At 36.2% G+C, this 24,582-nt stretch overlaps 1 protein-coding gene across 2 annotated transcripts; it reads right to left on the reverse strand.

Moving 5' to 3' along the window:
• Positions 1 to 11,238: 11,238 nt before the first annotated feature.
• On the reverse strand, positions 11,239 to 24,308 carry zgc:114119 (uncharacterized protein LOC619273 homolog). 2 transcript variants are annotated; one of them, XM_039740422.1, is made up of 6 exons: positions 24,254 to 24,308; positions 19,921 to 19,981; positions 18,616 to 18,843; positions 14,923 to 15,081; positions 12,543 to 12,623; positions 11,239 to 11,787 (listed from the first exon to the last, which is right to left on the reverse strand). In XM_039740422.1, exons 3-6 carry the CDS (start codon positions 18,838 to 18,840, stop codon positions 11,692 to 11,694), a joined length of 561 nt encoding a protein of 186 aa, XP_039596356.1. In that variant the 5' UTR covers positions 18,841 to 18,843; positions 19,921 to 19,981; positions 24,254 to 24,308; the 3' UTR covers positions 11,239 to 11,691. The 2 variants fall into 2 exon arrangements, with proteins under 2 accessions (XP_039596356.1, XP_039596354.1); XM_039740420.1 differs by having other exon boundaries at positions 24,168 to 24,258.
• Between the last annotated feature and the right edge of the window lie 274 nt (positions 24,309 to 24,582).

Raw genomic sequence — 24,582 nt, forward strand, 5'->3', positions numbered from 1 at the left:
ATATATTAATTAGAAAACTAAGTTTGTTAAAAAAAATATATATATTAAAATGTACTAAGCAGTTATATAAGAATAATTTATTTGTTTTCTTTTTAACAGTATTTTCATCTTGATTTTCATTCTACTTTTCTAGGTGTTCTAATTGTTTAATTAATCCGTTATTTATTAGTGGGTCTGACTCTAAAGTAGCTGCAGCCTTTGATTATTCAGTGTTGTTTGCCTGGGTGTCTGCTCTGCTCGTTTTAAGTTGTCATTATTAAGATACAATGAAGGGGGAAAACTGCACAGAGAAAGGGCAAAGTAGAATGAAATCAACAAAAGAAAGTTAAGCATTTAAATCTATAGCAAAAGCAGAAATATTTATAAATGTCTTATAAATGTAAAAATCATGCTGCTATGCTTTTCTGAATGTCGAATAAAAGAAAAAAAAAATACCAGGTAATTAAATGAGCTCAGTGTTATGTCACTGATTAGGAATCTGGTTGGAACAAAAACCTGCAGGCACAGGGGGTCCCCACGACCGACGTTGAGAAACACTGAGCTAAACTAATTAAGGCTTGTAGGGAATAGAAAGAAGCTCAATGTGCCGCTCAATGTGCCACTCATTAGCAGGGCATATCCAAACTCACCGATTCATCCAAATTTTATTGCTCATCATGACTGTTCTTTTTTTTAATTTTGATTCAATGCCTCCCAATTTTGAACATGCTCTATTTGTCAAGGAATTATTTTTATCTGCATTTTCTAATCATTGCATTCATGACATCATCATGGTGCCATCTATTTCCAGATTTCCTTGATACCAGTTACAGTTGTGCTTGAAAGTTTGTGAACCCTTTAGAATTTTCTATATTTCTGTATAAATATGATCTAAAACATCATCAGATTTTCACTCAAGTCCTAAATGTAGATAAAGAGAAACCAGTTAAACAAATAAGACAAAAATATTATACTTGGTCATTTATCTATTAAGGAAAATGATCTAAAATTGCATATTTGTGAGTGGCAAAAGTATGTGAACCTTTGCTTTCAGTATCTGGTGTGACCTCCCTTTGCAGCAATAACTTCAACTAAACGTTTCCAGTAACTTTTGATCATTCCTGCACACCGGCTTAGAGGAATTTTAGCCCATTCCTCCGTACAGAACAGCTTCAACTCTGGGATGTTGGTGGGTTTCCTCACATTAACTGCTCACTTTAGGTCCTTCCACAACATTTCAATTGGATTAAGGTCAGGACTTTGATTTGGCCATTCAAAAACATTAACTTTATTCTTCTTTAACCATTCTTTGGTAGAACGACTTGTGTGCTTAGGGTCGTTGTCTTGCTGCATGACCCACCTTATCTTGAGATTCAGTTCATGGACAGATGTCCTGACATTTTCCTTTAGAATTCTCTGATATAATTCAGAATTCATTGTTCCATCAATGAAGGCAAGCCGTCCTGGCCCAGATGCAGCAAAACAGGCCCAAACCATGATACTACTACCACCATGTTTCACAGATGGGATAAGGTTCTTATGCCGGAATGCAGTGTTTTCCTTTCTCCAAACATAACGCTTTTCATTTAAATCAAAAAGTTCTACTTTGGTCTCATCCATTCATAAAACATTCTTCCAATAGCCTTCTGGTTTGTCCATATGATCTTTAGCAAACTGCAGACGAGCAGCGATATTTTTTTGGAGAGCAGTGGCTTTCTCCTTTCAACCCTGCCATGCACATCATTGTTGTTCAGTGTTCTCCTGATGGTGGACTCATGAACATGAACATTAGCCAATGTGAGAGAGGCATTCAGTTGCTTAGAAGATATCCTGAGGTCCTTTGTGACCTTCGCCGACTATTACACGCCTTGCTCTTGGAGTGATTGGTGGTCGACCACTCCTGGGGAGGGTAACAATGGTCTTGAATTTCCTCCATTTGTACAGAATCTGTCTGATTATGGATAGGTGGAGTCCAAACTCTTTAGAGATGGTTTTGTAACCTTTTCCAGCCTGATGAGCATCAACAACTCTTTTTGTGAGGTCCTCAGAAATCTCCTTTGTTCGTGCCATGATACACTTCCACAAACATGTGTTGTGAAGAGCAGACTTTGATAGATCCTGTTCTTTAAATAACACAGGGTGCCCACTCACATCTGATTGTCATCCCATTGATTGAAAACACCTGACTCGAATTTCACCTTCAAACTAACTGATCATCCTAGAGGTTCACATACTTTTTCCACTCACAAATATGTAATATTCAATCATTTTCCTCAATAAATAAATGACCAAGTATAATATTTTTGTCTCATTTGTTTAACTGGTTTCTCTTTATCTACTTATAGGACTTGAGTGAAAATCTGATTATGTTTTAGGTCATATTTATGCAGAAAAATAGAAAATTCTAAAGGGTTCACAAACTTTCAAGCACAACTGTATGTGGGTTTGTGACATCAAGATGCCCACATAGAATTGAATGTATGAAGAAAAAAAAAAAAAAGAAGACGACATTCAGGTGCATTTGAGGTCTGTGCAGGCACTGTAGTACTCAATGGACTGTGTTCAGCAGGTTGGTTCTAGAATTTTCTTAATCAGTTCCAGTGTTGTGGCAGCCAAAGGCTAACAACACATAGGATCTCACACAGTGCTTAAAGTGGAAACACACAAGTGGCAGTACTGTACTCTCAGTTTTAGTCTGTTTCTTCGTCTGCGCCACAATGCTTGTCTTATTTAACACATTTTAATGAAATGTGTATTGGAGTTTTGACCTCGCTTTTATATGTGTATTGGAGTTGTGGATGTGCACTGTTATAAATATACTGAGACAATGTTTGCATCAATGGATCAATTTTGCGGCACTGAAAAACTTTACTAGATGGGCAACCTGTTAAAACCAGGAGATTTTGATAGTCTGGTTCTTTATCGCAACACATGGCCTGAACATTGTGGCAGCCCCTATCATCAGGATGACCGGTCAGCCTACTATATTGTGACAAACAGGCATACTCGATTGTCAAAAAACACTTTTACTTGTTTCTTTTACACTATACCGTTTCGTCATTACAATTGTACAGTGATGGTGAAATGGTGAATCATTATAATCTGCATAGAATGGCAAATGGCCCTTTACTCAGCTTGGCTGAACATGGGTGAAATTAAAGTTTTACCTCCAGCACATCCGCAGGCATCACTCCCCATTTCACCCTCTGGTAATTACAGTTGTCAGGGTACAGCAGGGCCAGATTGGGAAGCTTATTCAGGCAGGCAATCCCAAGTCTAACCCAGGCCATACAATATACATCAGGCACAGACTCAAAAATCCAAAAAACACCATTTTGTCTTGGAATTTTTTATGAATGAGGAGACAGTAGATTCAGCTTTTACACATACATTTCACTCTTAAATATTAGTCTCAAGACAACCTCTGATAAATGAAACAACACTTCATAAATAAATAAATAAACCATGTACTGTAGTTCTATAACATTTATATCAAAACGAATCGACAAAACTCACTGAACCACAAAAAGTAGTTGTCAGTGGAATCCACAGGGCAGAGATTATGTTTGCAATTTCAACTGTGAGTCTGGAATCTACACAGCCGCTGTCAGAGTCTGGATGGTAATGCTGAATACTCTTCCAAAGTTTGAAGTGTTGGTCAAAAAAGACCACTTTGAATTCCTTCAATTGACAAAAGACTCAAAAAATGTTTCTGTGCCACAGAATTCTATCGAGCACTTTTTAAAAGAATGTACTCAGTAAACAAAAAACTATCAAACATTTCGTGTAGCCTGTTCAGTCACTCTCTCAACATAGCGCTTCATAGAGATTCACTTTAAAAATACTAAAATAAAACAACAATAAGACACGTTTCAATAACAAACTTATGAAATAAAGAACAACAGGTACACTTAAAAACACAAATAATTCCAATCACATATGTGTTTCATTAATAAAAATAAAAATAAAGCATTTCGTGTAGCCCATTTAGTCACTCTAAGAGAAAAGGAAAAAAACGTTAAAAATGTGACCATACGCTACACTTCATTAAATTTTGAAACTAAAACAAAACAAAATACTGTACATACACAGTAACAAATACCAAAATCCATATAACCTTCAAATGTATAAAGTATATTATAAACTTTTAAACAATCTTTATATATAACTTTAATCACAAAAGCACCTGCCATCATATCGCTCCTGTTCAATTGTCAGAGCGCGAGACGCACGCGAAGTCAAAACTTGACTTGAACAAAAACAAGAAACTATCCAAGCAGAAAAGAAACCATCCAACGTTAAACCAAAATGATTTGTGTCCACTACAGAGCAATAACGCCTGCTCGTTTCCCAGGATAATAACATCATTTAATTTCACCATTAGTTTATTTCACTGGTTGCCAGGCCAGCCCATGCATCAGGCCACCGGGAAAGCTCAAGCTGATTTTAAACGTCAGTCCGGTGTTCTATCGAACCATTCTACCTATCGAAATGTGCGCCAAAGCTGTTCTGCGCACGCGCAGTATACATTTATTATAGAACAAGTCAATAAATAATCCACTTAAATAAATAAATACATTAAACTAATATTGTTATTTGTCGTTTATGCCATTGGGAGCAGGCATATCCAGTAGTTCAATCCAATGCCTTTCCCATTTTAATCCCACATTTTATGCCCAATGTTGTGATTGTAAGCCAAACATGATTGGTTTGTGCAACCTTTGAAAAATACGTTGGCTAATGGTGAGTAGCCTAATACCAAAAAATTTTTTTGTTCATTTCGACGTTTTGAGTTTTAGGCCTGCAAATATTTGCATCTGTAGCATATTTCGACAAGGCAGCACAAACCGTCAGAACACCGGCTCTGGGGTAGAAAGACTGTAAAGGCCTGTCTAACTAATGTGGTCTGTCACATAATGCTGCAATATCACGTAACACCCACAACGTCAGTCACGAAATACCCATTACATGTCAAAAGTTTTGAGTTCCACTCAGTTGAGGAAGTTGTCGATGTTAGACGGTACGCCCGGTCACATTATCGATACAATTAGCGTCGTTGGATGGTCGTCTTACTCAAATAAATATGACAGAAAAGTAAATCAGGAGACACAAATGAGGAAGGATCCAACTGTAGAGCTGCAGAGCATACGTCACTCCAGTTATTTGGATAAATATGCAGTTTGCTTTCAGGACCGAAACGTGTGACGTTTATGACTTAGAAGCGGAGTTAAAAACTCACCCCCGACCACACTTAGGCACACCCCATACTGCATCCTTAAGCGAGGAGTGTAAGGTTAAAACATTTAACTTACCTGTTATGATTTAAAATGTAGGGAGGCGTGAAATACTGTGACATCGTGTGTCCTCCATTTGCGCTCAAAACGCTTGGATTGAAGGACTTCATAAAGCAGAAACAATTTGGTGCAAATTATACATATTGCAGTTTTCTTTCTTTATGGTCAAAGACATTATGTACATTTAGGGGTAACCAGCAAGCTAAATGGGCGCAAACGTGTGATATGAACGAAAAACTAATGTAGACACATGAGAAGGAGCAGATAGTGCCGAGCCAGGGTTGTAACACTGCAAGGTCCCCAGTCTTTAGCAGGGCAAAAATCCGGAGTCACCCAGACTTGCTTATACTGTGTCAGGTGGGTGTCAATAACACGCATGTCCTTTGACATATTTGGGGGTGAGGGGAGGGGGGGATGCTGGGGGTGAACTGCAGACCGGAGATACGCAATACGATATTGTGTGCTGCTGGTACAAGCCGAAGTAAAGTTAAACGGCAAACTTTTTAATTATAAGTAGATACACATGTTGCGTGCAGGAAGCTGATGCGCCCCCTATGTCCAGTTCTCCGATTGGGATTTCTGAACTGTATTACAGTATAACCTTATTGTACCGTCATAGACGTATATACGGTCGGGCATTACCCAAAGTGATGTTATGCGGTTCATAGCTACAATATGCAATATAAAAGGTCCAAGATTAAAATTAAAACACTGCAAAAAATAAATCCAGTATAAGCAAGTGAAATATTTCGTACAGAGATCGTTCTAGAACCCACTTCTTGAACCCAATCTATTGATGGCTTAGAATGCCTGCACAGCAACTAAACGTTACGACATGTATACATTTTCTAACTTGTTTTTTATTTGTATTTTTACCTGAAACCTTATTTTCCCCCAGCTGGGGTCGTCTGAGCCATTTGGCTCAAATTCTCCAAACAAAAAAAGTTGCCTTCAATTGTAAAAAAACACTTTCCATGTCAGTTTAAAACAGTACCATGGAAATGAAATTTGAGATAATTTTTGTACACTGCGTATGATTCTGACAATGTTCGATTAGCCTGTTGGACTCATTTTTTATATCAACTTTTATTAGCTTGACTGAATTCAATCAGAAGTATTACCCAGCATGTTTTCTATTAAACAGATAATCAATATCTTCAGTTCTACACTACAAACAATACTATCTGACAATGTTCCTCCAGTCTATAGGACTACTTTTTTGGATTGATGTTTATTGACAAGGCAGGTTTCGATCTTAATCACCCAGCATATCCTCTGTTGAAACGGATGATTATCCTCAGTAATCAAACACTGCAAATGATTTTAGTTGACAACGTTCAATTAGCTAATTGAACTTATTTTTTTTATATGGACTTTAATGATCAAAATCTGCCTAGTCTATAAATGTTACTCAGCATCCCTTCTATTTAAAACAGATGATTGTTACCTGCAATTGTATGCTGCAAATCATTCTATTTGATGATATCCCATCAGACTATTTGACTCATTTGTTGGATTCACTAGGCAGAATTCAGTCTTAAATGTCACCTAACACATCCACTGTTAAAAATTAAGATTATTGTCTGCAATCTTACACTCCAAATCATTCTATCTGATGATGTTACATCAGTTTTTTAACTAATTATTTAGGTCAACATTTATTTATTAGGCAGAATTAGTTAAAAATTGTCACCCAACATATTCTCTGCTGAAACTGATGCTTATTCTCTGTAATTGTACACTACAAATGATTCTAGCAGATGATGTTTCATCGACTTATTGGACTAATTTATTTGATCAACTTTTACTGACTAGGCAGAATTCAGTCATAAATGTCACTTAACATATCCTCTAGTAAAACATGATCATTATCAGCAATCACAAGGTTTCATCACTTTTTTTTTAACCAAATATTGAGCAAAAACTTATTGGGATAGCTTTTCATGGGGAACTACTATTTGAAACTGGTTTAGTGTATTTCCTCAAATTAGGAAAATTGGTGGCTATATGGATGGATGGTTGAGGTTGTTCTTAAAAATACAGTATATTCAACCAAAAATAGCAGAATAGGATACAAACCCTTTGCCCATTAACTGTCTCTACAAAGGAAATGTTTTGGTCACACTGTGTAAACCTAACTTTTGTTTTGTTTTTTTACTTTTTCCACACCTTTGAAATAAACGTGAACTAAAACTGTCTGCTGAAAGATTTAAACTCAAAATTCCTCTTTCCTTGAATCTCTGGCTCAGCGTTCAAGTCACCTTATGTCTGTGGACTCTACTATCAGGGTCATAAGAAGAACTGTAACACTTATTTATAAGGTAACTGGTGCCAAGTGGTTAAATGCAAATAAATAAGTAAATGATGTTTAAAACAGTACTTCAGGTTTGATTTGTCATTTACACAATGCAATTCCAAAACACTCATTTAGATTTTTTTAAAGAACTCAGGGGCTTTAATCTAGAAGTCCTACATTTTCAAAGCTTGTCTGTCATAAAATAAAGATTACTGCTTTTTATAAATTTAAGATAAAAAAAAAATCAGCAAAAAAGAATGTATTGTTTGATGTCTATCAATCTTTATTATATATGACACTCTATAAACCAATAAAATATTTTTACAAATGCATTACTATTCCCCTCCCCAAAATCTAAACTATTATACAAGTGCTGGTCATAAAATTAGAATATCATGACAAAGTTGATTTATTTCAGTAATTCCATTCAAAAAGTGAAACTTGTACATTAGATTCATTCATTACACACAGACTGATGTATTTCAAATGTTTATTTCTTTTAATTTTGATGATTATAACTGACAACTAATGAAAGTCCCAAATTCAGTATCTCGGATACTGACACCTGGTGCCACACTCTAATCAGCTAATTAACTCAAAACACCTGCAAAAGCCTTTAAATGGTCTCTCCGTCTAGTTCTGTAGGCTACACAATCATGGGGAAGACTGCTGACTTGACAGTTGTCCAAAAGACAACCATTGACACCTTGCACAAGGAGGGCAAGACACAAAAGGTCATTGCTAAAGAGGCTGGCTGTTCACAGAGCTCTGTGTCCAAGCACATTAATAGAGAGGCGAAGGGAAGGACAAGATGTGGTAGAAAAAAGTGTACAAGCAATAGGGATAACCGCACCCTGGAGAGGATTGTGAAACAAAACCCATTCAGAACTGTGGGGGAGATTCACAAAGAGTGGAGTGCAGCTGGAGTCAGTGCTTCAAGAACCACCACACACAGGTGTATGCAAGACATGGGTTTCAGCTGTCGCATTACTTGTGTCAAGCCGCTCTTGAACAAGAGACAGCGTCAGAAGCGTCTCGACTGGACTGCTGCTGAGTGGTCCAAAGTTATGTTCTCTGATGAAAGTAAATTTTGCATTTCCTTTGGAAATCAAGGTCCCAGAGTCTGGAGGAAGAGAGGAGAGGCACAGAATCCACGTTGCTTGAGGTCCAGTGTAAAGTTTCCACAGTCAGTGATGGTTTGGGGTGCCATGTCATCTGCTGGTGTTGGTCCATTGTGTTTTCTGAGGTCCAAGGTCAATGCAGCCGTCTACCAGGAAGTTTTAGAGCACTTCATGCTTCCTGCTGCTGAGGAACTTTATGGAGATGCAGATTTCATTTTCCAACAGGACCTGGCACCTGCACACAGTGCCAAAGCTACCAGTACCTGGTTTAAGGACCATGGTATCCCTGTTCTTGATTGGCCAGCAAACTCGCCTGACCTATGGGGTATTGTGAAGAGGAAGATGCAATTCGCCAGACCCAACAATTCAGAAGAGCTGAAGGCTACTATCTGAGCAACATGGGCTCTCATAACACCTGAGCAGTGCCACAGACTGATCGACTCCATGCTACGCCGCATTGCTGCAGTAATCCAGGCCAAAGGAGCGCCAACTAAATATTGAGTGCTGTACATGCTCATACTTTTCATGTTCATACCTTTCAGATGGCCAACATTTCTAAAAATCCTTTTTTTGCATTGGTCTTAATTGATATTCTAATTTTCTGAGATACTGAATTTGGGACTTTCATTAGTTGTCAGTTATAATCATCAAAAATTAAAAGAAATAAACATTTGAAATACATCAGTCTGTGTGTAATGAATGAATCTAATACACAAGTTTCACTTTTTGAATAGAATTACTGAAAAAAATCAACTTTGTCATGATATTCTAATTTTATGACCAGCACCTGTAGTAGGATCCTTATCCTTAATGGAAAGTGCAGTGTAGACATGGACTGAGCTCAGCATCACCATGACAAAGTATGTGATGAAAATGGTAACACCAATTGAAAAGATGTGTGTCAGTTTGCTGTGGATCATGACAAAGTTGATTTTTTTTCAGTAATTCTATTCAAAAAGTGAAACTTGTATATTAAATTCATTCAGTACACACAGCTGCTGTTAGTTACCTTCTTGTGCCAGATGTTTCAACCCCAGTGACTCAGACCTGGGATAACCAAGTTCACAAAACTGAATAAATGAATAAGGAATTGACAGCCAAGCAGAAAGAACTTCTTTGGCAAGAAGAATAACTTGAATAATAATAATAATAATAATAACAATAATAATAATAAATAAAAAACAATGATAAAATGTGATTTATAGCTTCATCTAATCACACTGCTTTTTAAAATTGGACTGTGCTCCCCAGGGGAAAAACTGTGGTCTAGTGGCCAAGAATTTAGCCAATATGTTACAAGATTTCGGTCTACCATTGTACAGTGATTGCTTTTATACAGAGCATTTCCTATCGAGCACAGAATTCTGTGTGGTAAATAAGACAACAGAATAAAGAAACAGTTTAATTCAGGGTTGTGGAATTGAAATCTATCCCAGCTGTGGGAGTATTGTAGGAATCAACACTGGAAGGGGCCCAACATTCCCTGACAGAACATCCACACTTACGCCCTCATAAGAGGTCAAATGAAAGTTAACCTATGATGCACATTTTTTGGCATGTGGAAAATAAACCAAAAAAGTTGGAAGAAAAAAAAGAATACAATCTCCGCACAGTGACGAATCTGATTTGAATCCAGAAATTGTGAAACAGCAATTTTCAATGAGACACTGCCCCCTACTGAGGATATTTTTTAAAACATTACCCTGTAGAAATTGTGATTGAGAAATTAAGCATGTGAACTTGGGAATTCTATTCAATCACGCAGTCCATGTAACCAATACTTTATGACACAGAAATGCATTTAGCATTACTGACATAATTCCGCCAAACTTACATAATCAGAGTGTTATTCTTCTTCCATGAACAGACATACGGGAAGTTATGTGAAGAATTCTATGGATTGATCATTAAGTGCTTACAAAAATACATATATGCATCCAGATAAAAAATGTCAATAAAATACCTACATGTAAGGGATTCTCAGGAGATATGTAAATTAAATTGATACCCCATTACAGTTTATAAGGAATCTAAAAAGCAACAAGGAATGATGAGTTGCCATCTAATGGCAACCTTCAGTAATAGATAAACAAATAGGTCATTAAAATCAAAAGATTTTGAACTGACACTTAACACACAAATAATAAAACACCTGGAGGCTCAATTTTTAATTTACAATAGCAAACATCTATAAAAAAGTTTCATACATTTTACAACAATATATATGTTATGTAAAACACTCTTTCAAAAGAACAAATTCAGTATCCAAAATATCATTAAATACTGTAGTTTATTAATCTTTACCACAGATAAGTCAGTAAGACACCATAATCAGTCAGCAAGAACAGTATTACAAAAATCACCAAAATGGTGTCCACACTAATATGCATATGTTTAGGAGAAGAGAGAGAGGTTGGGAGCATGCATCGACAGTTTAGGAGAAATCACAAAAACTCTAGACAAGAAAATGACATTCAGATGGGTCTGGAGTTTAACATCCAAAAAGAGAATGGTTAGATAGAAGTATACTTAGTGGGGGGAAAAAAAATTTTTTTTTACAAAAACACATACCTATCAAGCTCTATATAAAAAAAAAATAAAAAAAAAAAATACAGAAAGTCTGAAGCTGGATAGAAACATCCAATGTAGGCCAAAGATTTCAACTTACGCAACCTTCTACATAATATACCACTTATGCTTTTAAGAAAACTGACAGTGTATTTTAACCTTTCTTTAAAAAAAGTTTAGATCAAGTGTAAAACTGCATTGAGGTAGTCAAGATGGAGGGGTTGTGTGTTTAAGCCAAATGTCCCAATAAGTCATAACTTTCAAGTCAGCACACAGTGTAAATTATCTAAAAGGTCTGACCAAGTATAGCTATGACATTTGTGTACCATGTCAAATGTCAGCTTCATTCAACAATGTTTTTTAAGAACAGTTCATAGTTCTACAATTTGTAGCTTCATAGCTTGTTTAGACAATGCCCAATGAATGGAAGGGGTCACTTTCTAAGGGTAAGCATAGAATTAATATCCCAAAGTAACTGGCGCATTTGATCCATAAGCACCTTCATTCCTTCATTCTTCTGTTTCACCTTCTATAAAGAATAGGACAAATGCATCATTATTTCAGGCTTTTAAATTGTAAGAAAGATCAGAAAAAAAAATTCCAGATCAAGAATGTCCTCCAAAAATAAATAAATAAATAAATAAACGACTTCAGATTTGTTTGACCTATACACAAGACACCAAGCATTAGGATCTTTGATGAAGTAACAAAGTCTGAATTTTATAAAGAGAGTACAGTATAGCAATTATAAATGCATAACAGTGCAATACATTACCACTGTACCATCCATCCATTTTCTAACCCGCTGAATCTGAACACAGGGTCACGGGGGTCTGCTGGAGCCAATCCCAGCGGGCACAAGGCAGGAACCAATCCACCACAGGACACACACAAACAAACACACCCACACACCAAGCACACACTAGGGCCAATTTAGAATCGCCAATCCACCTAACATGCAGGAAACCAGAGCACCCGGAGGAAACCCACGCAGACATGTGGAGAACATGCAAACTCCATGCAGGGAGGACCCGGGAAGCGAACCCGGGTCTCCTAACTGCGAGGCAGCAGCGCTACCACTGCGCCACCGTGCCGCCCACCACTGTACCACCCAGATGATAAACAGAAAAAGGCTTATGTATAAAGAATTTCACACAGACATTCCAACACCCCAATAGTGCCTCCTATGCAGCTGTTTACAATTGCAAATAAATATGGTAATAAAGGACACAAATTCAATACGAATGACTCAAATAAATAAAATGAGCCCAACAAACTACTCACTTCTAGAATCTCCTGGCTCTCACGACTTCCTTGAAATGTACTGATTTCATCTTGATTGTCTTCGTTTATATAGGGAACCATCTGGTAAAACAGAAGTATTGTGTGTTTATTTACTATTAACACTGTATTTAATAAATTTCATATCTAACAGAAGGCACATAGGCAAAAACGTCACTGTAGATTAGAAATTATTACAGCACTGTATAAGGGCCAGGCTAGCAGAGGGTTTAAAGAGTCTATAAGTCAATTTAAAATTTCAAATCTGTAACTGAAGAATGACAACTTGTTTTAATGCAGTTACTATAGCCTTGATGCTTAAGGAAGAAAGCGCTGGTAGTGTCAGTGTTATTTTTTAGAGCATGGAGTGTCAAAAATCAGCTCTGGTGGGCTAAATAAATAAACACTGCTTAAATAGGCTCACTTGCTAGTGGATTTTATGTACAGGTGGGAAAAGCAATTTATACTTCAATGCATTTAAATGTGCCACAGACAAAAAGTAGTAACTAAAGTCAAAATATAAAATACAGGAAAATAATTTATGTTATAATATTAACCATTCATTTAAATAAATATTAAATCATAAGAGTGTTTTCCAAATTCGGTCACAACCCCATGTGGGTCACCAGATATGCTAATGATGTTGTGAGAAAGTACTTTAAAATATGTTTACAAAATCATTTTGTAAAATATCAAGTTAATAATGAAGAAGTCCACATTAAAGTTCAAATTTAGGCTGCACATCATTACACAGCTTAAGTAAATAAGAAAAATGGAGTTATTGACCGAGGTGATCCCTCCACGTTAACTGTAGGCCAACTAAATGCTGAACATAAGTCTTCAAAACGATAATGAAAATATGATGAATTGTTTCTTCAGAACGGATTTACTAACACCATTGAGAAGAATGAGAAAATGTGTCAAGCGGTAATGTGTGGTCTATGTAGAATATAAAACCAAATAAACTTAAAAGGTACTTTTAAAGGCTAAGTATCCTTAATCAAAATTCCAAAATCCAAAACATTTAGAGTGCCAACACGATGCTACCTATATTGCCACTTTTTTAATTGCTAATCAGATATGAAGAACACAAGTTCAGAATTCAAACTGATTTAATCATTCAGAACCTGGATGTGGTGGGGAATGTCTGGTTCCCCATGAAGCATTGAGAGCCACAAAGCTATGACACACGATCTTTGATGGGGGAAGGAGTCCAATGATGGCGTGTACTAGGAACAAGTGTCTCTGCTGAGCATGTGCTTACTACTGCCGAGGACACGAACTACCCAAAGAAGTGGCCCGAGTTCAAAATATATTGACTAGCTCTTGTTTTTGCACAAGAACCACAATATTCCTAAGTACACTCCTCTCAGTGCTAACTGGTTTATACCCAAAGTTATGCAGCACATTTTCACTTCAAAATTATATATTTATACTAATTTAAAAAAATCTTAAAATATTTTATTTAATGCTAATTAAAATTTCTTGAATACTCTTCAAGTTTTTTTTTTCCTCAGAGTACACTATGCATGTTTAAAGTTGATTTACTTAACATACTGTACATCAATAGTGTTTCTTTTAAGAATAAAATAGCTACGTTATATGTAGTTTAGCATATTGTAAATGGTGCAGAGTTCTTTTGTTAAGTAAAATTTATTGAACCCTTTAGTTTTTGTAGATGGAATCTTTGATTTAAATATTTATCTACATCATTATATTACTCAGGACACACTTCACCACTAATAAATACATTTTAAGCAAGATTCACTTTCTCAGCAAAAGTAAAATATCCCCAAAATGTTGACATCCAATCAGAATACTTTATTTTTGTTTGTGGATTCAATTTGTTTATAACTTTTAAATATCATTTTGAATCAGGTGGTCTATGAACAAATTTCGGGGTGACTGGTCCATGGCCATGATGGAATCAGCAAAACTTCTTTTGAATCTGAATCTCTGTTCTACCACTCTGGAAAATGCTTTCTTAGGGATTATTGGGAAGGCCAGACCTAGGACAACCTAGGAATTTTACCTCTCAACTAGCCAGAGAACACCTGAGAGTTTATAAGAATGAACTGGAAACTGTTGTTCAGGATTGGGGATTTGGTCTACCCACCTTAGTATGTTGCCATGGTGACATTCGCAATAAGAAGTAGGTCAGAAAGTGTATATGTGAACCATTTAGAACATATGAAAATTATAATATGATGGATTACATCCACAGAAATGAATTATACAACAAGCATTAATGATAGAAGTAAATAACTTTAGGTTATTTATAAAAAAATAAATAAAGAAAAATTCTAGACCTCTGCTGTTACCTGATTTACCATGGCAGACTGGCAGGGCTTAAGTATAATACACAATTTTTTGTGTGGCATACCTCTGTAGGCAACTTGTCAAGGTCTGAGGTCATCTCGGCACATTTCTCATACAGCAAACGCAGTTTGCGAAAAAGCAAAGTAAGCTGGCGCAAGTGCTCCTGCAGTTTACAGAACCGATCCTGATAAACTGCTTGGCTCTGTGTCACACCATTTGGAAGCTGCAGTAAATAAATAAATAAACAAACAGATAGATAGAAATAAATAAATAAAAAAAAAAACTTACAATAAAGTTTGGCTAGGAAGTGTGCACTTTAAGAAAACATTAAAACATGTGATTTATAAAAAGTCTTCATTTTTTTAGTCTTTTAGTTTGAATATTTACAAATTTGTAAAAGTAAACAACACCATTTGAAAACAAGTCACACAATATAAAAGGAAACTGTACATATACTAATTAACTGGGAATAGTATCTATACATAGAAAGGAAAACCATGATGTATTTAATCCTAAATGACATTAATAATAGGATATCTATAAAGATGAGTTCATTGTTGCACTTTTGCTAACAGGCTGGACATTTGTTACAACAATATTAAAAGAACACAGCTGCATACACCTGCCACTGAAGGCAATTAGAATCTGGACAAAGCTGCAAGCAATGTTTAGATTACTACCTGTATTTATGCTCACTTGAAACCACACCTAGTTAAAAGCACCATTGCAGATTAGCCACATTAGTGAACAAACTTTGCCAAACATGAAGATGATCAAGTGAACAGCATCACAGTTATCGGCAAAAACATCCTGAAATTTCACCATTACATGCACATATGTAAAACACTATTACTGCAATATACAACAGATTCTCAGTCCATGCTCGGAAGTAAGATCTTTGTTGGGAGGCAATACCTGTTGCTTCAAGAAAACGTTGTTACAAATATACACACACACACACATATACATATACAACACGTTTTGCCCTAATTGGGGCTTATCAGGTATACGCACCTTTGCAGCGATGGAACCACATATGTCAGCGCCTGAGGCAGAGCCTCACATGTAGCACCATAGCAGCTGGTTTGCTTACTTGACAAGGTGAGATTATACAGACTTTAAATGGACAAATGGGTGTGAGATTTAAACTCGGGTCACTTGATGTGTGAGGCAGCAGCACTAACCACAATCCACAATGCTGTTAGAAATAGTTCATTTGTATGCCAATATTTTATTGATTCTGAAAGTTTTAATGCTACTATATTTTCACAAATTTAAGTAATAAAAGGAAAATATTTTTCGGAGCTATGCTACCACATTTCAGTAGTTAAACTTAAATTGCAATAAGTAACACACTGCTTGCAAACTCCGATAAGCCAATTCAAGGTTGTTAGTGCTTGGGCCTATTCTGGCTGCATTGGGCTAGACAGAAGAAACTCAACCACATATCCATACTCAAACATGGCCAACTTAGAGATGTCAGTTAACATAACTTGCAATTCTTTGGAGATGTAAGAACAAAACCTATGCAGACATGGGAAGAACATACAAAATCTACAGCCAATGACTGGGCTCATGATTCAAACCCAAGGCTTTAGCTTCATGTAGCCGCAGCACGTTAACTAACCACTGTACTATTCTGACACCCCCAAGCTAATTTTATACTTGTTAAAAAATAAAGGTAAAGCATGTTAATTGGTTCAATGGCAATAATTACAACAGTTCTTTGTGATAACATAGGTATTATATGACCACTTGAAGAAAAAACCCAATATTCAAACATAAACATTAAAACCAAATAAAGGCATACAAGTTCATCTTAAAGTCTGTTTATATAAGAACTTTGTAAATGTCTATCAGTGATATCTACAAATAATCAGACAGGTTTGGATAAAGACGAAAAAAACTACTAACACAGCTGTATGTTTGCAGTTCATAAAAATGTTTATGATGATGTTTTGTGTAACAAATAAAAATAATCATTTACAGATGTACTGCTTAATCATAGGACTCTAAGCCAAAAAAAATGAATGATAAAACATTTTATCCTGTTGTTACAATGTCAAGTATCTGCATGTATCCAAAAAATAAACTTTAAAGACTCTTGATGGTAATTTACTATATGCATGTGGACAGATATGCAGTCATATATGTAGCAGTTTTAGATTCAAGATAATCCCAAACTGTACAAACTGAGAGACTTTTGTTACAATATTATTTACAAATAAACTTTTAGCTCAATAACTTTCTATCAAAGAATCCCTTTCCTCTAGAATAATTTCAGTATCTTTGACTATATAATATACACAATGTATATAGAATTTCAGTGTCATTGACTGCTAAACCACTGTACAACCAGAACAACATTTTGCCCAAGCCTTCATACCATATACATAGACACAGCCAAATTAAGATAAGACTAGATGATTTGTATTTTGTCACTATATACACTCACCTAAAGGATTATTAGGAACACCTGTTCAATTTCTCATTAATGCAATTATCTAATCAACCAATCACATGGCAGTTGCTTCAATGCATTTAGGGGTGTGGTCCTGGTCAAGACAATCTCCTGAACTCCAAACTGAATGTCAGAATGGGAAAGAAAGGCGATTTAAGCAATTTTGAGCGTGGCATGGTTGTTGGTGCCAGACGGGCCGGTCTGAGTATTTCACAATCTGCTCAGTTACTGGGATTTTCACGCACAACCATTTCTAGGGTTTACAAAGAATGGTGTGAAAAGGGAAAAACATCCAGTATGCGGCAGTCCTGTGGGCGAAAATGCCTTGTTGATGCTAGAGGTTAGAGGAGAATGGGCCGACTGATTCAAGCTGATAGAAGAGCAACTTTGACTGAAACAACCACTCGTTACAACCGAGGTATGCAGCAAAGCATTTGTGAAGCCACAACACGCACAACCTTAAGGCGGAAGGGCTACAACAGCAGAAGATCCCACGGGGTACCACTCATCTCCACTACAAATAGGAAAAAGAGGCTACAATTTGCACGAGCTCACCAAAATTGGACAGTTGAAGACTGGAAAAATGTTGCCTGGTCTGATGAGTCTCGATTTCTGTTGAGACATTCAAATGGTAGAGTCAGAATTTGGCGTAAACAGAATGAGAACACGGATCCATCATGCCTTGTTACCACTGTGCAGGCTGGTGGTGGTGGTGTAATGGTGTGGGGGATGTTTTCCTGGCACACTTTAGGCCCCTTAGTCCCAATTGGGTATCGTTTAAATGCCACAGACTACCTGAGCATTGTTTCTGACCCTGTCCATCCCTTCATGACCACCATGTACCCATCCTCTGATGGCTACTTCCAGCAGGATAATGCACCATGTCACAAAGCTCGAATCATTTCAAATTGGTTTCTTGAACATGACAATGAGTTCACTGTACTAAAATGGCCCCCACAGTCACCAGATCTCAACCCAATAGAGCATCTTTGGGATGTGGTGGAACGGGAGCTTCGTGCCCTGGATGTGCATCCCACAAATCTCCATCAACTGCAAGATGCTATCCTATCAATATGGACCAACATTTCTAAAGAATGCTTTCAGCACCTTGTTGAATCAGTGCCACGTAGAATTAAGACAGTTCTGAAGGCGAAAGGGGGTCAAACAGCGTATTAGTATGGTGTTCCTAATAATCCTTTAGGCGAGTGTATATCAGTATATCCACAGGAATTTTTTTTTTTTAAATATATTTCACCCTCCTAGATAAACTGTCAATCTTGATACTATTGATCTTACCTGAATACTTCTCAATAAATGAAATATTTCCATAGTGCGAGAAACAATATCCTGTACAGTTTCTTGGCCAATCTTACACAGGATGGCGGGGGGAATCTCACGCAGAACACCCTGCGGAGGAGGAGGAAGCTGAGTTGATCCAGGATTAGTTTGTGCAGTTAGACTAGACTGAGACTGAGGAGACAGTCCTGACAAACAGGGTCCTGTTGCAGGCAGAGCTGACATTGCCTAAACAGAAAGAGACAGATATTAACACGACTATTAAGGACTAAGAACTCAGTCCCACTTAGCTGAACATCCCTACAAGCAGCATGAAATAAAATTTGCCACAATATAAAAGTTATGTAGAAACTAAAATCAAAAATAAAGTCAACTGTATTAAAAAAAGTATAGGACACACAAGTCAATGAAGTAAAAACCAAATAACCAAAACAAAATAATCCAAAAAGGTGAAATAAAACCCTACTTGATCTCCCTACAGCTTTCTTCTCATCTTCGCTGGTGGAATGGCTTGTCTTATACATTTCAAATAACCCATCATAACTGTATTTCGCAACGCTTCCTCTGTAGTGAAACTAGAGTTATATCCTTGCTGAAACTCCAGATCACCTCAACTTAAGACACTAGGTATGACCATTTAAATCTCACCTTGGAGTTATTTGTGTGGTCAAGAAATAAGAATCCAGGTTTACCAATCTATATTTGCAGTTCTCAGAATCACTGAACTTTTTGAAAACATTTTCATTTAATGGGACATGTCTCCCATATACTTTATGGATATGTTACAGGCTACTAGACCCAAGTTGTGAGACTTCTCAGAACTTTCTATTTTGCAATCAGAAAAAACTAAATGTCTACAGTGGCTACTCATGCATAGTACTACTTATTTGTTGCCCGCTGATACTTTTCATGTTCTACGATGGCATTAAACACTAATTTGTAATGCTCCCACACCCAGAAGAATGAAAGGAAGAAGAAAAAATATATTGATCTTAATGCAGTATTCATATGAATAGGTACTGAATGGAAATTAATGGAAATGATATGGAAATAAGATAATACTGAAAGTTTATTCTCCACTGTTACCTTTTTGTGAGCCATAAGCATTAAAGTGACTTTCAATAAACAGTTTTTGAATAGTACTTAAAGATATTAATTAAACAGAAGAGAACACAAACAAATTATTATCAACACAGTGAATCATGAAGTGTTAGGAAGTAAGAAAACAAAAGCTTAATATATTATATAACACAGAGTGATGCTGTCTCAAAAGACTAGGCCGGCATCAGTTCCTTTGTTGGGTACCTTCTATATGGAGATAACAGTTGCTCCCATGTATAGTTAGGCTTCCGTGGGGATCTGTAGTCTTTATTAAAGTGAAAAGAAAAAAAAAAAAAAACTGTTACAGTACACCGCAGGAATGAATTTGCCAATGATAAACAGTTAATCTAAAACAAAACAAAAAAAATACCAAGTGAAAAAATGAAGTTGTTCACTCACATAAAGACCAAGAAAAACAAGGTAAACCACTGAAAAACTGTAATAATTATTGTGTTGTGTGCCAAAGTTCACAAATGTAGTTTTGTTTAAAACTGCTTGTAAGATGTTGATCCCACTATTTATACACAGATGGTATGAAAATTGAGCTGGCAATGAAAAACATGGAAAAGGGTGAATAAGGAGGAGGATGTACTATATAAGCAAATTGCATCATTTAACCCTGCATTTTAGCATTCTTTTGTTTAAAGCCAGTTTAACAGTATATGCAACATTGCCAGTCTTTTCAAGCAGAGTTATCAGGAGTGAAACCGATTCTCACAGATCATCCCACTTGTAGTGGAAAATGTTTTTTCCCAGTAAAATAATAGTATCATTGGAGTAAAGTGTGTACTTCCACTGATGCAAGCAGTACTTTTTCCCCACATGACCAATGTGCCCCCTCTCTCTACTCAAAGTGAGCCAAATTTGCAACCGAAGAAATTGGATTTGTCAGTTGAGGAAAATTAGCAAAACACATAGTTTGTTTTTAAGAAAGGGGCAGGGGGCTTTAGTGGGCCTGGGGAAATGCCAAACCTGCATCTTAATTACACAGTGAAGCTCAGTTCAAGTCTTATCTTCTGTGTGCTTTTCAACATAAAAATGTTAACAGTGGTGTGTGAAAGAACTACATTTTAAATGATAAATGTATATATCTTCCTTCTCATACTTGCTAGTTTTTTCTGCATACCCACATTTTGCGTGAATTCCTAAAGAGTACTATGAGGTATATAACCATTGTATGTTTAAAAAGCTTCCTATTTTTCATAATTGCAATTTAATCTACACTTGGGTGCTTTTATTCAAATAATGGTATTCATATTCTTTCAAGGCCATTTTTAGCAGTTTGGGAGGAATTTATGTGGAAAGTTGGCTGAATAGTCATACTGAGAGGGCAGCTTATTTGTTTCAGTGATCAAAAGAAACTTCACCTTTTTATAAAAATGTAAGGGGGGGGTAAACTTTAGGAAAAAAACATGGCAAGCTACAAATATGCTTGCAGAATATGACTGTTTCCACTGAATATTATTTGAAACTATTTATACATGATTCAAAAATACATGCTGGGAATGCAGCTAATGCAAAAGCTGATAAAGAAGCAATATTAAAAGAAACAATCAAGAGTTAAATATTCATATACTGTAAGTAATTAGTTCAACAGTAATGACAGGTTTTTAATGTTTCTTCTGTTTTTGTATAATTACTTGTAAAGGTAGTCAGTATCAATTTTGAGGAGCAAAATAAAAATCCTAGTATCATTCATGCATTTTCTAAATCCTTAAACTTTCTCCAAAGTCTATCTTGACAGCTCCTTGGTATCAAATCAAATTAAGATTAACAGTAGAAGCGGTGTGTACAGTAAAATAAAATAACATGTTTTTGACACTCACAAAATATGTTTACATTCTAGTTGGAGAAAAATTCAATTTAAAAGAATGGGAAAAAGATCTTCAATATAATGAAACACTAAGGTCGGTGTGTGCACTACTTCCGAGTAATCTGATTTGTGAAGTTGGCTTTGGTGATGTCATGAAACAGGAAGTGCTCAAAGAGGAATAATGGCATATGAGGTATGCCGAGAGAGTAATAATAATACATTTTATTTATATAGCGCCTTTCCCATGCTCAAGGCACTTCAGTAGACTTCAAAAGACAAAGTATGAAGCCAGACAGAAGGTGAGAAAGGTACCTTGAAAAAATTGACAGTCTGAGAAATAGGCTTTATGGGAATATGCTCAAGGGAGGGACTACAGGTTAAGATTTGTTCACACACGCACATATAGAGGAAAGGCACTGAAGATGCAAATCAGGTAAGAGTCAATATAATTAAAAAATATTTGCCATTACCTGCCTTCAACAAGTACTGTGGCTACACACACAGAGATATATATATATATATATATATATATATATATATATATATATATATATATATATATATAAAAAACACAGTGGAGTTTAAACTATTATAATCTGCATTCACCTTGACCATATGTACTGTTGGATATTTATTTCAAAACCTTTGTTCTTCTAGAACACGACACAACAGCCTTAATCACATTAAAAAAAGACTAAAAATGAATTGGTCCAGCAAAAGCATTAACTTACTTTACAAAGGATTACTATAAGCACATAATACAGAAGAATGACCACAAGCTGGAGTCTGAGGTAAGATAACCTAATTTTTGAGACATTCAATAGCAACTCAGAAAACAAGTGGACATGATGAGATGAGAAAAAGTGTAATAAAAACATCTACAGATAGGAGTGGCTGCTGGCCAAGATGTTGTGTGCCTGACCTAAAATCATGTCCATTTTAAAGAAAGCTACACTTGAAAAGTGTGATAAAAGTATACGGCAAGTAGAAACGACTGCTGAATATAGACTGTGGTCAAGTACTTTGCATTCTGAAGGCTGCAAGACATACTGTACTTAAAAGTGATCTATGCTTTGGAAATTTGAGGTGCTAACGTGATCAGTTAACCTGGTTTATTTTTTCTTGATAAGATTACTTAGTCGCCATCTAGATTGGTGCTCTGTATGCATGCACACTAAGCAGTCAATTTTTTAGATCTACTTGTTTTACCCAAAAAATTAGAGCATCCTATAAGAAATCAAGGCGATTTAAGAGAGGAAGGTCATCACCAAAAGTTTCAAGCTCAGTTTTATCAGTACATGTGTAAATATTGTGTATTTGGATGTCTGACGCCACAAACCATGAACACAACCTTTCAACACAACAATGATCATAAGCACAAGGCAAAGACAACACAAAAGTGGCTAAGTGACAACTTTGTGAAAGTCCTTGAGTGGCCAGGGTACAGCCAAGATTTGAATGCAATTGAACATCTCTGGGAGAGGCCTGAAAACAGCAGTGCATTAACACCTACATTTCACCTGACAGAGCTTGGGAAGATCTGCGGAGAAGAACATTAGCAAATCCCTAAATGCAGGTGTGCAAATCTTGTTGGATGTAATTAATGCAAAAGGGGCTTCAATGAAGTACTGAGTAAAAGGCTCTGAATAAATGTGTCAATATAAGAAATCAGCTTTTTAATTTTTAATAAATTGGAAAAACAATTTCTAAAATATTGTTTTTGGTTTGTCATTCTTGGGTATTAAGTTTTGCTTGATGAGGGAAAATAAATTTAAATGATTTTAGTGTAAGGCTGCAACACAATAAAATGTGTAAAATGTGAAGTGGTCTGCATACTTCATGCAGGCAAGCTGTGCAACACGGGTCTCTTTCCTCTATGAAACCACACAACATATAAATCTCTTCTGTACATGACTCACAAAAAAATACTGAGTTTAAAAGTTCTTGACCTTAAACAATGTCACTATGTGAATTATACAACAACATCTACCTCTTGAGAACAGCAAAAAGAAAAAAAAAGGGAGTGATTTAGGTTAACCTTACCATATACTGCAGGATTATCCCACTGCCAGCACATCACTTATTAGTTCAGAAGCATTTATACAATTATTATAAACATATCAAAACGCCGCTTTTGATATAGATAGGAATTTGCAAATTAAAAGTAATCTGTTAAGACACCACTCCAAAAATATTCATTTGTCCCCATTGGAAAATTTGGCTTTTCAAAAGAAGCTCTTTAAATAATTAAATACATAAATAAGATGATAAGTAAGTATGATATAAACAAGCTGAAACTGATCATTTATAGACATGGATGTCCAGCATGCAAGAACAAGAACACAAGTCTTTCGGTCCCGAATACTAGTAGCTTTTAGTATCCACCTTCGAAATATCACCGGTCCCCTCCAACGGAAGCCAGCTAAACCGGACGATATAGGACTTCAGCAGAGAAAAAAGCAAAACAGCAAATTACGTAAAGATCAGTAAGTTAAAAACTTAAGACTGAGTACCACGTCCAAAATGGAAACTGAACACAGCAAAACGAGATGAAAATAAAAGACTTCACCTTAAAATAAATTTTGCCTTAAAAAATTAAATTTAAACAAAGACAGCTTGGTTAAATTCGCCCGTTTACCTTTTAAAGAAATCAACAGTGCACAGTTGCGCTGTACAATACTGCAGCTCTAAGCCAAACATAACCGCCACTCCATTTGTGCTTACCTCCCGCCTTGAGTTAGGACGCTATACGTGGCGTCATTTCCGCTCATTTCGACAACCAATCATTGTACTGTTCTGTCATAAGGAGGCCGTACTAATGACGCAGGCAAATGTTAAAAGCAGTGCTATAAAGAAAATCTTAAGACTCTCGAATTCTTTAACCAGGCAATGTACAGCTTAGATGAAAATGATGTTACTATATACTATTTTTAAAAAATACACATATTTCGAGGTCTTTTGCCTTGCTTGCTGTAATGGGCTGCCGCATCCCCGCGGCCCTAATCGGGGTAAGCGGGTTTGTAAGAAGAATGAATGTTTAAATGTAAATGATT

This window comes from Polypterus senegalus, chromosome 17, assembly GCF_016835505.1.
Source record: "Polypterus senegalus isolate Bchr_013 chromosome 17, ASM1683550v1, whole genome shotgun sequence".
In the NCBI taxonomy this organism is placed as follows: domain Eukaryota; kingdom Metazoa; phylum Chordata; class Cladistia; order Polypteriformes; family Polypteridae; genus Polypterus; species Polypterus senegalus.

Coding starts and splice junctions, on each gene's coding strand:
- zgc:114119 (XM_039740422.1), bottom strand. CDS start 18,840: ATGTCAGCTCTGCCTGCAACAGGACCCTGTTTGTCAGGACTGTCTCCT. Junction 15,082..18,615: donor ATTTATTGAGAAGTATTCAG/GTAAGATCAATA, acceptor TATTTACTGCAG/CTTCCAAATGGTGTGACACA. Junction 11,788..12,542: donor AGAGCCAGGAGATTCTAGAA/GTGAGTAGTTTG, acceptor TATTCTTTATAG/AAGGTGAAACAGAAGAATGA.